The 15,205-nt window shown below is 42.9% G+C and overlaps 1 protein-coding gene across 1 annotated transcript in view; it reads left to right on the top strand.

Moving 5' to 3' along the window:
• Frem2 (FRAS1 related extracellular matrix 2) overlaps window positions 1–15,205 on the top strand; it is a 155,091-nt gene that overhangs the window by 58,652 nt on the left and 81,234 nt on the right. The window contains exons 3-4 of the mRNA XM_045155033.1: window positions 7,603–7,749; window positions 14,300–14,530. Coding sequence (XP_045010968.1) covers window positions 7,603–7,749; window positions 14,300–14,530 — 378 coding nt within the window. The remainder of the gene's footprint in view (window positions 1–7,602; window positions 7,750–14,299; window positions 14,531–15,205) is intronic.

The following is a 15,205-nucleotide window of genomic DNA, read 5'->3' on the forward strand; positions in this document are numbered from 1 at the left end:
CCAGACTGAAGGCTCATTTGAACTCCATCTCTTTGCCTTTGATCCGCTCTGGTTAATGGGCGCCCTCCTCCTGGCGCACTCCTTTAGCTCCTGCTCAGTGCCTCCCAGCACCTGCCATGCCCAGCTTGGGGGCTCTGTCTCTGTGTAAGGACCACCACCCCCCCCCCCTTAGTTGAATACCAGCTCAGCTTTTCACAGTGTGGTTTTCAGTAAACAGTAAAACCAGCTCGGCTTTAACAGCCAGAAGGCCAGATTCCACAAGCTGACAGGCCTCTTTAGATCTTCCTATGGAAGATTACAAAGGCAATGCAAAGTGAAGAGGTCATTCTGTCACATAAATGACAATAAGATAATATAAACTTAAGTAGCTAAGTTTAGGCTCTCACCATAATTACTGACTCAGATCCCAGTGGAGGTTGAATGGCTATTAATCACTGAATTTCTCCACTAGGAGAACAAGGCTTCATTAAATCTGCCTAAAAAAATCAAATCATGCAATTTCCCCAGTAAATTAGGTAACAGTACCTTAATCTTGTTCATTGTAAATAGCCGATTCTAGGCAATGAAACTTTATCAAGCTAAAACACATATGCAGCCTTCTCTGTTGGTAACTAATTTTTTGCCCAAGAAGAAATTCCATGTTAAAACTCAATGTTTTAACTTCAGCAAGCACAGGTCAGAGCGGGAACACCAGCATGTTAAGGAAGCATGCTTTGTCTTCAGGGAAATCAGGAAGCCTGTGTTCTCAGAGAGGGATCCTTGAAGATGGGGATTGTTATTCTGAAATGTCTGCTGAATTTGAATTGAAATGGACAGTGAGGAAGACTAAAGACCAGCTGGAAGAGTTCAAAAAGACTATTTTCATCAACACCTTTAATGGCTTTCGTGTCAGGGTTTAGGGACAAAGCACTTGGGGGAGTAGCCATCAGCTGTCAGGCTCCTGCTATAGGATTTATGACACCAGCTTTGGGTGTTAATTTGTTTCTAATGAAACACTGAGATTAGCTTCAGGGGCCTCAGTAATGTCAGTCTATTTTAGAAAGGCTACTGATCACGTGTAAATACAAATTTATCCCATTTCTAAATTGTTCATTCTGATCTACCAATTCATGCTCAGTAATCTATAGCATTGGTTACAGTGTCAGTATGTATTATTTCCATTCATTGAGATTTCAGAGGCATTCACATGGTATATAGTAAATGATCGAGGTGGCTTTCCATTCTTTCAATGAAACAGTTCAATTCTACAAGAGCTTAGGTCTTCCAGCCTCTGTGCCATTCCTACACAAGCGACGGCTGAGATTGTAGGCATGCGAAAACTAAGCGTGTTCACAGGTGTGTGGTTCTGACGGGTTCTGCAGTACTTACTAGTATGTAATTCCATCTGGAGCTCAGCTTTCTAGTCTTCACATGCTGTGACTGAATAGCTACTTTAAAATCCAGGCTTTAACATACATGCTAAAGTACTAGAATCATTAACCTGGGCCATCTCACATCTTCTTGATATTGCTTTGAATTTCTATTTGAAATGGAATGTCAGCGGTGGATGGTCCTGTGAAATAGAGGCAAACTTGTTCAAGCATATGCAATTCAAAATCTCGAGTAACTAGAGATGTTGCACTTTTTTTTGTCCCCCCATGGACCTGTGTCCTTCCGGACTATAGACACTCACTTGAAATTAAGCTTGACAAATTTTTAAAACAGGAATGAAGTTAGGTGTCTCTCTGATCATCCATACCACTCTGATGGAATGGAAGCCTTTTAGTCATCAACAATCCCCGTAGTAGGTGTCATGTAGATAAACACAAACTGCAAGAGTCTACATTTGTGATTACTTTTTTAAAATTCTACCTATAGTGTTCAAGTGTGAAGGATGTCATTAAGAGCAATTGCTTTTTTAAATGAAAAGATTCACTACTGAAAGCCGTAGGTTATCTCATGCAGGAATTCCTATGGCCCAACAACTGAAGCATTACATAGCTGCCTTCACCCCACAAAGCAGAGTTTCTCATTTGTTCAGTAAGCATTTCCCTAGTGGTAAGCATGCCCAGCTGGACCACAAGGTAGAGAGGGAGGAGATGGAGACAGTAAGTGACCACGTCTAGGAGGTTTATGGAAAGTGCTGTACAGGAAAAGAAAACTCCAGTCAAGGTGCTGGGGAACTCTCAGGTTTGCCAGGCTGCTTCCGGATCCACACGGGGTACTGAGACAGCCTCGTCAGTCAGTCCCCTTCAACATGTGGTGTTTAGAGGAGAATGACATGCTTTGAATGGCTACGGAAGAGAGGATCAAATGGTTGAAACCAGGCTAAACATTGTCAAAGTTAGAGAAGTAGAATTGTGAAAAGATGTGGACAAGGAAAGGATACAGTGAGAAGACAAGGCCACATGCAATTCCCTCCTTCACACATGTACCACACTGCAGGGCTGGACGGTGCTGGACGTTTCCCATTCAACGCAGCATGATAGCTCACCAGTGCCTATGACATATACTGATCAAGTCAGGCTCATTAACACTCCTATCTTTCTGTCTTCCCTTCATTTTGGAACCTTCAAACTCCTCTGTTCCAGCTATTCATAAAATAGACTGTATGCTAGGTTGGTCAGTTTCCTGTTACTTTAACAAAATACTTGAGATAATCATCTTAATAATACAGATCCAGGGCTGGAGACACGGCTTAGTGGTTACAGGTGCAGGCCCTTGAAACCTAAAGACCCAGGTTCAATTCCCCAGTACCCATGTAAGCCAGATGCACAAGGTGGCACATGCATCTGGAGTTTGCAGTGGATGGAGGCCCTGAGGTGCCCATTGTTCTCTAACTGCATCTTTATCTCTCTCTCTCCCTATCTCCAATAAATAAATAAGTAAGTAAAATATTTTGGGGCTGGAGTGATGGCTTAGTGGTTAAGGTGCTTGCCTACAAAGCCAAAGGACTGAGGTTCAATTCCCCAGGACCCACATAAGCCAGATGCACAAGGTGGTACACACATCTGGAGTTCGTTTGCAGTGGCTGGAAGCCCTGGCATGCCAATTCTCTCCCTCTCTCTCTCTCTCTCTCTATCTCTCTCTTTGTCTTTCTGCCTCCCTCTCTCAAATAAATAAATAAATAAATGTAAAAATAGTTAAAATAGCTTTAAAAAGAATACAGATCCATGTTAGTTCACAATTTCAGAGGCCCTAGGGCATGATCAATTAGTCTTTGTGCTGTGGTGGGCCTGTGGTGTGGTAGCAGATCATGGCAGAGAGCAGGGAGGAAACTGCTCACCTCATTGGAGGCCAAGAAACGAACAGACAAAAGACAAGCATCGAGGGTCCCATTATCGCCCTCAAGATTGTGCCCCAATGCCCTAACTTTGTTCCACGAAGCCCTGCCTCCACACAGCTGGTAGTCTCCCAATGATGACGCTGGCCAGGAGTCAAGTCTTTAATACTTCAGCCTTTGGGGAATATTTACAATGCAAACTAGGGCTGGTGAGATGGCTCAATGGTTAGGTGACCTTTCTGCACAAATACAAGGGCCTAAAAAGCCAAGTTCAAATCTCCAGAGAACATGTAAAATAGCTGGGCATGGCCACACATGTCTGTCCCACAGATCAGAGCACAGGTCACAGAATCAATGGCTCCCCACAAGCTCTGGAAACTTAAAAAGAGACCCTGGTTCCAAACAAAACCGGACCAAACAGCAGTGGAGTTAGGTACCAAATGCTCCACTCTGACCACCACAAGGGAGCAAATGGCTGCAGAAGTACTTTGGAGTGCCACAGGGACACCCACACGTACATACACCACACACAGACAAAAGCAAAAAGATCCCAAGTCCACATATGCACATATGCAATCACCCGCTCCCATGTTGGAGAACTTATTCCTCGTATCTTGGATTTGAGACCCCCTTAACCAACTGCTTCCTTACCCCCACCCATCTATCCTTCTTAATTTCTACTTATTGCATCAAAACATGTTTAACATTTAAGGAGATGGAAACGATTACTACTCTGGTTTGATCTTCACACGTCATGCATTGTGTGTGGGTATCAAATTATCATGGTGAACTCTCTAAAGCAAGCATGGTTCAAATAATAATAAAAAACTGTAGGTGTGGGGATGGGCAAGGAGTGTCTCAGGTAACATGCCAAGAGAAAATCCTGAGCTCCTGCAGCCACATGTAAATGAACAGGAATGAATGTAGCAGAAAGTTATTATTTTTTTCATGCAGTCATTTCACTAGAAATCAGACTGGTGAACGTGTAACAGAGTGAGCATTCTCAGTGTCCTATGTGATGATTATCATAACAATTAGTTCAACTGAAAGCATTCTCCATGCCTATCTGCTAAGTGGACAGCAGTATGGAGGAATAAAACAAGAATGCCAGGGGGTGGCTCAGAGAGCCGATGGCTGTGGGGCCTTGGAACAGTATGAAAAAGTATAGAAAAAGAGAGAGAGAGAAAGGCTTGAAGCCTTGGCAGAAGACAAAGGTCACAACAGTGAAGATGGTAAATCCCTCGAGTCGGATGATGCCCAGCTTGACTTCTGAGTAAGCAGATGAGGGCCCGCAGGAATGATCAGGGCGGGGTGAACCTGGAACTGCCCACAGCAGGGTGGCCCCCGGAGCGCCATAGCTGTGGGGGTCTAGAGCCAGTGAGAAGAGGCCCGGGCAGACGCCAACAGGTGAGTTGTCGAGTCCCGTGTGGCCGCTCACGTTTGCTGATGGTGTCACATGGATACGGTATGGGCATCTCTCCTGCACCTCAGTGCAATCACAGGTGATAACGACCCACCTCCTGTTTGACTCTCCAAATAGGGAAACGGGGGCCACAAAGCACACTGTCCAATGTTAGAGGGCTGGTAAGTAATAAAAGAGACTTTGACTCCAGACATGAGAAACCTTCCAATCCATGGTCTCCCTTGTCGAGAACCAGGACCACCTGGGACATCGGGGATGCTACGCATGATAAATTCATAGGAGCAAAATATTAAAAAGTTTCCTTTTTTGGACACAAAAATACTCATCTCCAATGTATTTACATTTTGTAATTAAAAGATTAAGAAAAATTAGCATAGCAGTATGATGGCTGCCTGTGATTCCAGCACTCAGGAAGCTGATGCAGGATGGCAAATCTGAGGCCTATAGAGCAAGTCCCTGTTTCAGAAACAAAATAACAAGCAAGCAAAAACAATCCAAAAAGTAACATTAAAAATTGAAATCTCTAGCCGGGCGTGGTGGCACACGCCTTTAATCCCAGCACTCGGGAGGCAGAGGTAGGAGGATTGCCATGAGTTCAAGGCCACCCTGAGATGACAGTTAATTCCAGGTCAGCCTGGACCAGAGTGAGACCCTACCTCGAAAAACCAAAAAAAAAAAAAAAAATTGAAATCTCACCGGGAATGGTGGTACACGCCTTTAATCCCAGCACTCGGGAGGCAGAGGTAGGAGGATTGCTGTGAGTTCAAGGCAACCCTGAGACTACATAGTGAATTCCAGGTCAGCCTGAGCTAGAGTCAGACCCTACCTTGGACAACCAAAAAAAAAATTGACATCTCCACATTCCCATCCATGAAAAGCATGCACAGTCTCCAGTGTCACGCCACATTTAAGGAGCTAGCCCACAGCCTCAGCTCCGTGTGTTTAGATTTAAGTCAATAAGAATTTCATCTTTGGGCTGGAGAGATGGCTTAGTGGTTAAGCATTTGCCTGTGAAGCCTAAGGACCCCGGTTTGAGGCTCAATTCCCCAGGACCCACATTAGCCAGATGCACAAGGGGGCACACGCGTCTGGAGTTCGTTTGCAGTGGCTGGAGGCCCTAGCGCGCCCATTCTCTCTCCCTCTCTCTATCTGCCTCTTTTTCTATCACCCTCAAATAAATAAATAAATAAATAAAAATAACAAAAAAAAAAGTTAAAGTAAAAGAATTTCATCTTTAGTGTTTTGGGCTTGTTTGCTTTTTCATCAGTATTAGGGATTGAACTCAGGGCCTTGAGCACCACTGGTCTAGCACTACTACTGTGTTCCTTCCCGAGGCCAATGTTTATTGTTTAATGATTGAGTAGTTTGTGTTGATTTCATGTATTACAATAGGATAAACTTTTACGTTTCTCAGGCCTTAGTGTTTTATAAGAACTATCACAGTGAATGAAAATATAGTTTTGCTTTCTTTTCTTTAAATTTATTTATTTGCAACCAGAGAGAGAGAGAGAGAGAGAATGGGGGGGTATGCCAGGGCCTCTAGCCCCTGCAAATGAACTCCAGATTCATGCACCACTTTGTGCATCTGGCTTTATGTGGTTACTGGGAAACCGAACCTTGGTCCTTAGGCTTTACAAACAAATACCTTAACTACTAAGCCATCTCTCCAGCCCCATTTTTGCTTTCTCTGGAGTTAAATAGGCAGACAGCACAAGGCCAAGTGATATGGGCATCTGTCTGCCTCTTGCATGCATTGCCTTAGAGCATGTTCTCAGGGCCCTGGTGCTAGCTTACACATCAAGCAACAGTAAGCAAGAATACCAACTGCCCCACATAATCTCCTCTGTACGTGGTCTTCTCTTTGGTTTTCAGTATGTGTCGATAACTCCAAAAATACTGTAGCTCTTCATATTAAAAAAAAAAAAAAAAAAGGAAATGAGAAAAAAGAAGACATTTTCATGTGTTTTTTCACCTGCTTGTTTCCCTGGTGCAGTTTCTTTTAATCTTCATCAAGGCAAGTCTTGCATTTCCCATCTTTTTTTTTTCTTTTCTCTCTCTCTCTCTCTCTTTTTTTTCCCTCTTTATGTGAAGTCAGAACAGAAGAAACTAGAATTAAAATTGTGCCTCTAGCTATGTTTATCATTTGAGCTTTATTTTTTTTCCCTCCTGCCCTTTTCCAGAAAGACTTAAAAGAACTTACTGATGGCTTTGTTTATAAACCTCACCTTACTCTGAAATAATTGGCATAGATCTAAAGAAGTGGAGGGATAGGTGCAGAGAGATCAGCTGATAACCACGTCTCCTCTCACTTACCCAGCAGAGTGGCTTTCACATTAGAGAGATCACACACAACGTTATTTCCTCCTGATAGGCAGCCAGCTCCATTTGGGTGGGGAGATGGGAAGGGAGTGGAAAATCAATGAAAAGAGCTGTCTGTTTGCTCTAAGGAATGGAGTGGCATCTAGTGGGAAAGGGAGACGGAGAAGGGATATTTGCTTTTCTTTAAGTGGTTATAATTAAAGCCTTCCACCTCATTGCTCCGTGAACCAGAAAGAGGTATTTATTTGTGAAGGTCCATGTGCTCTTCACATCACAAAGGAGCCTTACAGCCCTGGCTATAGAAAAGCTTACTGAAGCGCCATCTTGTGGCTGTCGACTTAACCTGCAATGTGGATATGTTTTATGACAACTAAATTGCTTCTGGTCAACCTCAGGGCCTAAAAGAGCAAGGAATTTCTGCAGGATTAAAGTGAGCCGTTGAATGTTTGCCCAACAGCCCTGAACTGCACGCTGTGTCTCCACGCATATGTTGCCTGGGTCAAAACGTAGCAATATTGACTCTTAAAATTGCATCACTCATCTGTGGCCATGCATTCAAGAAAATAGTAATGTAGCACCTTAAATTTCTATTTTCCAGGTGGAAATAAGTTGACCAATCAGCATTTTCGTCTGAATTGGGCATGGATCTCCTTTGAAAAGGAATATTACCTGGTCAATGAGGATTCCAAGTTTCTTGACATTGTTCTGAAACGCAGAGGTTACTTGGGAGAAACGTCATTTATAAGTAAGTTCAATTGCACTCCACACAGGTTTGTGCACGTTTCCATAGTAATTAAATTCCAATACTAGTTTTTGTCATGGGCTCAAATTCTTAGGGGGATGATGACATTTAAAGATTCTTTAATTACTAAAGAAAAAAAATACCAACAGACTTGTGTCAAGGTTCATTCCTCTTTCACCTTTCTACTTAAATGTGACTTTCCTGTAGTGTAAAGTAACTTCAAATAAATGGGAGTAATTACAAATAAATTTAAAAATAAAACAAGATGAAATGTCACTAGATTAGAATGTTTAGATGACTCTCTACTTTGTTCATAGAAGTGTGCTAAAACATCAATATAAACTAAATTGTACATGATGGCTACCTTAACAAATAAAAACACTTCTGTGACTTATTAGGCATCAAGGTATAATTCTCTAAGTGCTGGTTGTGTTTGAGTCTTATTAGATCACTGGACATTCCATGATTGCCAACACTCTACTTTAAAGAAAAAGTATGCTATGATTTTTCTTTGCAACCAAAACTGAAATGTTAAATACTAGTATATTCTTCTGCTTTGTTTCTTTTGAACAAAACCAAGGGTCAATAGCAAATGTAGAAAACCTTTCTTCAACTCCAGTTCTCGTTCATGTATCTATCACGTAAGTGCCGGGAACTATATAAAGCAGTAATATATTCCACACAAAATGCTTGATAGGCTGATGAAAATAGAAATACCCCAAGTGATCAGATGTCTTAGGTACCATATACTTACTAAGTGTTGAGGCTGATAGAATTCACTTGAGCAAAAGTGCTTTCATTGAGTGACGTGGTTAACCATGATAGGAATATAGGAGAATACTGCTAAAATAAAAGGTCAGGAATTCTGTGTTTCCAAAATGATAACTTTGAAATCACACTGGCCCTTTAACCCTTAAGCAGTAGATTCCTGTAAACACACACACACACACACACACACACACACACGAGAGAGAGAGAGAGAGAGAGAGAGAGAGAGAGAGAGAGAGAGAGAGAGAGAGAGAGATTTCCCCTGACATATTTGGATTCTGGGTATTTATTGCTCCTTACTCTTAAAATAGCTTGGGTTTTTTATTTTTTTCAGTTTTAGAAAGGAGGCCTGTCAGCCCCAGCAATGCCACCTCCTCCTCCTCTAGTTGCCGGTGCTTCCAAGGGGCTGTCCTTTCTGCTCTGTGTTTACTTTCTAGGGTGTAATAAACGTACTTACTGCCCTCCCTTTTAGGGGCATGTTCTGTCTGCACACACACTCTGTAAACCATCTTACTTATTGCCAGTGAGAAGCTGGCTTTAATGAGCTTTGAATCTGAAAGCATAGTAAATTATACTAAAAGTAATTAAACCGTAGCACCTCAGCCATTTTTCACAATGTTTTCATTTATTTGCATTTCATCCCTGTTCTTAACAAGTTTATTTAATTACTAACTCACAACTAGCCTCTGAATGGCATTGAACAAGTTAATGACTGGAAAAAAAAATATTTAAGACTAGCTTTTTAAAAACTTTTCTCTCCACTGCCTTTTTTCTTTCCTCCCTTAAGCTGAATGCAAAAAGATCAAACAGCCTCTTTTTCCAACCATCACTTTGTATGAATGTGGCTATGCCAGCAATTCTCAACGGCTCTGGAGCTTTTCTCGGTTTGCCTCATATGGTTACTTAATAAACTGAGGAGAAAGACTTCTGTGTGTAGCCCACACACACCATCATTGAAGAGGGTCCTGGAATTCATGCCAGGACCTGGACTGGCAGTCAGGTTACAATGATGGGCAGCCTCACAAATGGTCTATGATTAGGATGCTTTGTGTGGCTAATCCACACACCTTCCACCTTCACTGATGGACTTTCAGAATGAGCTTCCTAATGCATTCACTACAGCTAAGGATAGAGAATTACTCGCAGAGACAGAGTATCTCTTCTGTACAGTTAGCAAATTGTGAGTTGCATGCAATTTGTGAATGTTTTTTTTTTTTCACAAAGAAGATAATTCATTTTATAACCCTTTACTAATCACTTTTGCATCCCTGGGACAAAATATCTGACAATTTAAGAGAAGGAAGGACTGGCTGAGCTTACAGTTTGAGACAGTTTCTGTCCATCCGGGCAGGGAAGGGCAGCGGGCATTCCTCTGTGTCAGTGGAAGCGTGAGACAAAGCTGCTCACAGCTTGGTGGACCAGGAAGCAGAGAGAGCTGGACAGGATCCTGCACTGGCATAACCTTCAGAGCCCTTCAAAACAGTGCCACAGCCTGGGGATCACATTCAACACATGAGCCTATGGGGGACATTTCAAACCACAACAAGCTTTTTAAGATGAGTTTTTAACTTAGCATTCCACGTAATGAGTTTTGTGGTGTCATTTTCATATGTATGTATAGTTCTGCTTTGTTCTTTTTTATTTTTATTTATGTATTTATTTGACAGGAAAAGAGAGAGAGAGAAAGAGAGAGAGAATGGGCACACAAGGACCTCCAGCCACTGCAAACGAACTTCAGATGTGTGCGCCCCCTTGTGCATCTATCTAACATGGGTCCTGGAGTATTGAACCTGGGTCCTTTGGCTTTGCAGGCAAATGCCTTAACCACTAAGCCATCCCTCCTGTCCTATACTTTGTTCTCATTCAACCTCCTTCCTTACTTCCCTCCCTCTTGCTGTCTTCTTGCTAACTCTTTCCTACACTCAAATAGTTCTCCTTTCTGCTTTCATGTTACATGTTTTCCATTATCCTGTCTCACCATCAGGCCTCCCTCACAGTTTGCTTGCTATCTTTATAAATTATGCTTGCACATACACACATGTACACATACACACATGCATATGCACACAAGTTTAAACCTAAACTCTGCCATGGAAGAGGAAACATGTGGTATTTGTCTTTCTGGGTCTGGCTTATTTCAGTTAACTTACAGTCTTCAGTTCCATTTATTTTCCTGTAGATGTCATGATTTCATCTTTCTTTATGGCTGAAGGAAATTCCATTGTGTATTTTTACTGAATTTTCTTTATCACGTTCCCCAGCCGTTGTGAAAAGCGCAGCAGTAAGTATGGCTGTGCATGTATCTCTATGGTACATAATCAACTCTTATAATCAACAAATAGACAAAATGTGCATTTGTATTTCAAAACATTCTTTGCATCTCACAGATTGTATTGCTAGGAGTTATTAAACAACATTTACTGAAGGCAAGATACTTCCTTAAGCTCTGTAGCTAGCTCTTTCATCTACAGTAACCCTCCATTCACATACTCCCTCTAAAGCTTCTTGGGTCCTTGCAATGCCCCTGGGACTACACTAAGTAGTGCACGCTGAGTTCTTATTGCGCCATGCTCCATTCCCAATACCCTTAATAGCTTATCCCCATGAGAAAAGTAGTCCCATCTTTTAGATGATGAAATGAAGATAATATGATATTTCCAAATTGTCGTGGCTAGGAGTTAGCAGAGCTGAAATATGGCTGCAGGATCCACACTTAGCCATTTCACTGCGGTGTATCTTGCATCTGAGAGTAACTAATAACGTGCTTATGATCCCACAGCAATGTGGCTGAGAAGGGATATAAAATCCATTCTCGGGGCTGGGGAGATGGCTTAGCGGTTAAGCGCTTGCCTGTGAAGCCTAAGGACCCCTGTTTGAGGCTCGGTTCCCCAGGTCCCATGTTAGCCAGATGCACAAGGGGGCGCACGCGTCTGGAGTTTGTTTGCAGAGACTGGAAGCCCTGGCGTGCCCATTCTCTCTCTCTCCCTCTATCTGTCTTTCTCTCTGTGCCTGTCGCTCTCAAATAAATAAATAAATAAATAAAATTTTTTAAAAAATCCATTCTCTTAGCCCAAAAGTACCGTGCTTAAGCCCTGTGCTGTTTCTCCATATGTGAGAAGCTGCAAAGACAATTTCACTTTATAACCAAAAGAAAAGTATGGGTGGTTTTAAAATAGCCACAACTGGGATTGAGCATTGCAAGTCCTGTGTTATCAGGTTGCATGAGTTCACTGTGTGCAGTAAGTAGGCATAGCCGGAGGTAGTGGATAGTCTCTGTGTTACATGGATTCCTTTAAAAAAAAAAAAAAAAACTGTCCTTGGGTCCCCAGGAAAAGAGTGCATTGCTGATGAAAGGAAGTCAAGCCAACAGAAAAGCCAGGTGGGCTCCCAGCGCTCACCTGGTCTTCTGATGGGTCAGCGAGCGCTATGTGCTCTGCAGCCTCAAGAGAATGGTTCCTTTCATCATCGGCGTGGTGGGACAATGTAGATCCAGGAGGTGCTGACAGCCACGCTGAGCGCTGGGAACCGGGGCGCTGGCCGGAAGCCTGCAGCCCTCACCCACACGGGTGCCTGCTCTGCATCCTTTGCCCCTTGTAATTGGGAACCGGGGCGCTGGCCGGAAGCCTGCAGCCCTCACCCACACAGGTGCCTGCTCTGCATCCTTTGCCCCTTGTAATTGGGAACCGGGGCGCTGGCCGGAAGCCTGCAGCCCTCACCCACACAGGTGCCTGCTCTGCATCCTTTGCCCCTTGTAATTGGGAACCGGGGCGCTGGCCGGAAGCCTGCAGCCCTCACCCACACGGGTGCCTGCTCTGCATCCTTTGCCCCTTGTAATTAAGTAAGCCACTGTTTGTCTGCTGCTGAAAAGCAGCAGGCAGCTCAATGTTTACTGTCTGTTATTGTTCTGAGGTTACAAGACAAATCCTTTATTTTCAAGATGGGCATGGCCAAGCACATCTGTCACCCCATCATACTTGGTTCAGAGTCAAGTTTGATATACTAAAAAGATTTTCCAAAAATATGATCATTTATTTGATTCGATGTGAAATGTTACCAATAAGTTATTTTAAAATCTTTACAAGACCCTTCCCTTTCTTCTTTTGTCTTTTTTGTTGTGTTTGTTTTCTGGAAAGTTCTATAAAAGGGAATTGATTTGTTTTTTTATAAAGAGTCTCATTCTGGGGCTGGAGAGATGGCTTAGCGGTTAATCTCTTGCCTGTGAAGCCTAAGGACTCCGGTTCGAGGCTCGATTCCCCAGGACCCACGTTAGCCAGATACACAAGGGGGTGCACACATCTGGAGTTCATTTGCCTCTTTCTCTCTCTGTCTCTCTCAAATAAATAAATAAAAATACAAACAAAAAAAAAATTAAAGTGTCTCATTCTGTAGCTCAGGCTGGCCTGGAGCTCACTATGTAGCCCAGGTAGATCTGGAAGATTTTCTTCAATTTCTCTGAAAATATCAATTGTTCAATATTTGGAGAAAAAAATTCAATTCATATTCAATGCTGGGTATTGGACCTAGAGCCTCTAAGACAAGGGCTTTATCACCGAGCTATATACCCCAGACCTATATTCTGACATTCAAGGATATATAACTAATATCACAATGTTACAGTTGCATATGGTGTGGAATTTGTTCACTACTTCTTGGATAACACATCCTCTCATGTGAGTACCTGGAATAATAATGATGGTGGCCCTCTTGCAATCTACCTAGAGACCTTTCTAGCTGACCAAAACTGACTTTGAGTGAGCCATCGGAGCGAGCCAAGCGTACTCACAATGACCATACATGCTTCACTCTCCAACTCTGTTCCTATGGCTTCATATGGAATTTGGGGTGTGCCCCCCAAAATGAAAAAACAAGCAGACTGGAAACCAATGTTGACAAACACTGAATTATAGTCTTATAAGGGTTATAGCGCCATTAAATGTTTAGAGAGCACTATAATCCTTATTACTCTGTTGGCCACTTATGAATTAAATGACCAAAGGTTTCTTTGATGTGCAGTTTCTTATTGGTCTATATTCTCTAGAGAGTACTTAAGTTGTTTTTGTTTTAATAATATGCAGGAACACTTGAAAAAGTCCATGTGAAAAGGTTTATGAACTTACAGGAATGAGGACACTGTATAATAGGAATATAAATTCACTCAGTCTGGTCTTGCATGCAGTCCTAACCTTAGCTTAAGGATAATATACATGGGGCTGAAGAGATGGCTTAGCGGTTAAGTGCTTGCCTGTGAAGCCTAAGACCCTGGTTCGAGGCTCGATTCCCCAGGATCCACATTAGCCAGATGCACAAGGGGGCACACACATCTGGAGTTCGTTTGCAGTGGCTGGAGGCCCTGGCGTGCCCATTCTCTCTCTCTCTTTCTATCGACCTCATTCTCTCGCTGTCTGTCCCTCTCAAATAAATAGATAAAACAGAAAAAAAAATTTTAAAGGATAATATACAGTCAGGAACTACCCAGCACTTATAAGAGTCCCATTCTTTTTGTTGTTATTGTTTTCCTTCTAGGGAGTTCCATTCTTAATTATCCGTTTCACAAAGTCAAAGTGGAGTCTGCTTTGCTCCTCGGGACAAAGTGGCTCGCAAGTAGGTTAGCCACACAATGTGAAAGAGTGAATAACTCCAGAAGGTGAATGTTACTTAATGGTAGAGCCCTTGGTTAGCGAGCGTGCTTGGGGCCCTGCCTTTCATCCTCAGCACTGAAAATGGAGAAAGAGTTAATGATCCAGTTCACACTGAAGCTAAGAGGGGATGCTGTGTTTCCACGCAGGCATCAGCACCCGTGATGGGACAGCGGAGAGAGACCGAGACTTCAAGGGCAAGGCCCAGAAGCAGGTGCAGTTCAACCCCGGCCAGACCAGGGCCTCCTGGAGAGTGCGCATCCTGAGCGACGGTCAGCACGAGCAGGCCGAGAGCTTCCAGGTGGTTCTGTCGGAGCCCGTGCTGGCCGCCCTGGAGCTGCCCACAGTGACCACGGTGCAGATCGTCGACCCAGGAGATGGTGAGAGCCACTGGCAACTTGCTTGTGTCATTGTTTGTGTCATCGTGTAAAGGAGTTTCAAGTCAGTATTTGGACTTCCTGTAGGGAGAATTTGCTAGATCCGAGGATCAGTATTCCCGGATGTGACGATGGGAAGAGGGATTCTAAATGCAATGAAGGAAAGCTGCATTTCTTTAAGGAAATGAATAACACGGTGCACTTAGGAAGGCAGAAATAAGTTGTAGAGTCTTTTCCCTTAAGGTAAAGTAGAGCATTTTTTTTTTTATTAAATAGCAAATGAAATCTCAAGACATAACTCCAGGCTTAAACTAATGGGCCAGTTGAAATTATTAAAGCTGTCATGGGCTTGTTTAAAGGAGAAAAGCTTTATTGCTGAAACACATCTCTGAAGCTGAGGACTAAAAAAAAGTTTAATTATATATCCCCAGATTATGCAGCTAAACTCAAATATTAAATGCACTAGTGGACGCTGTAAACACAGCTTGACTACAAGCCAGTGATGTCTGAGCTGAGGCTTTCTGACGTTTGCTCCTTAATTATGCTTATTCTTTCAGCACAGGGATTTCCACACATAGCTCCACTGCCAGTGCTCAGAGGATTGTAGCTTTGCAGAGCGTTTAAGAGTTTTCTGACTGACGGAGCGCGCTGGCCATTTAAAAGAAAGTCATGTCTGGC

The sequence above is a fragment of the Jaculus jaculus genome, chromosome 7 (genome assembly GCF_020740685.1).
Source record: "Jaculus jaculus isolate mJacJac1 chromosome 7, mJacJac1.mat.Y.cur, whole genome shotgun sequence".
In the NCBI taxonomy this organism is placed as follows: Eukaryota; Metazoa; Chordata; class Mammalia; order Rodentia; family Dipodidae; genus Jaculus; species Jaculus jaculus.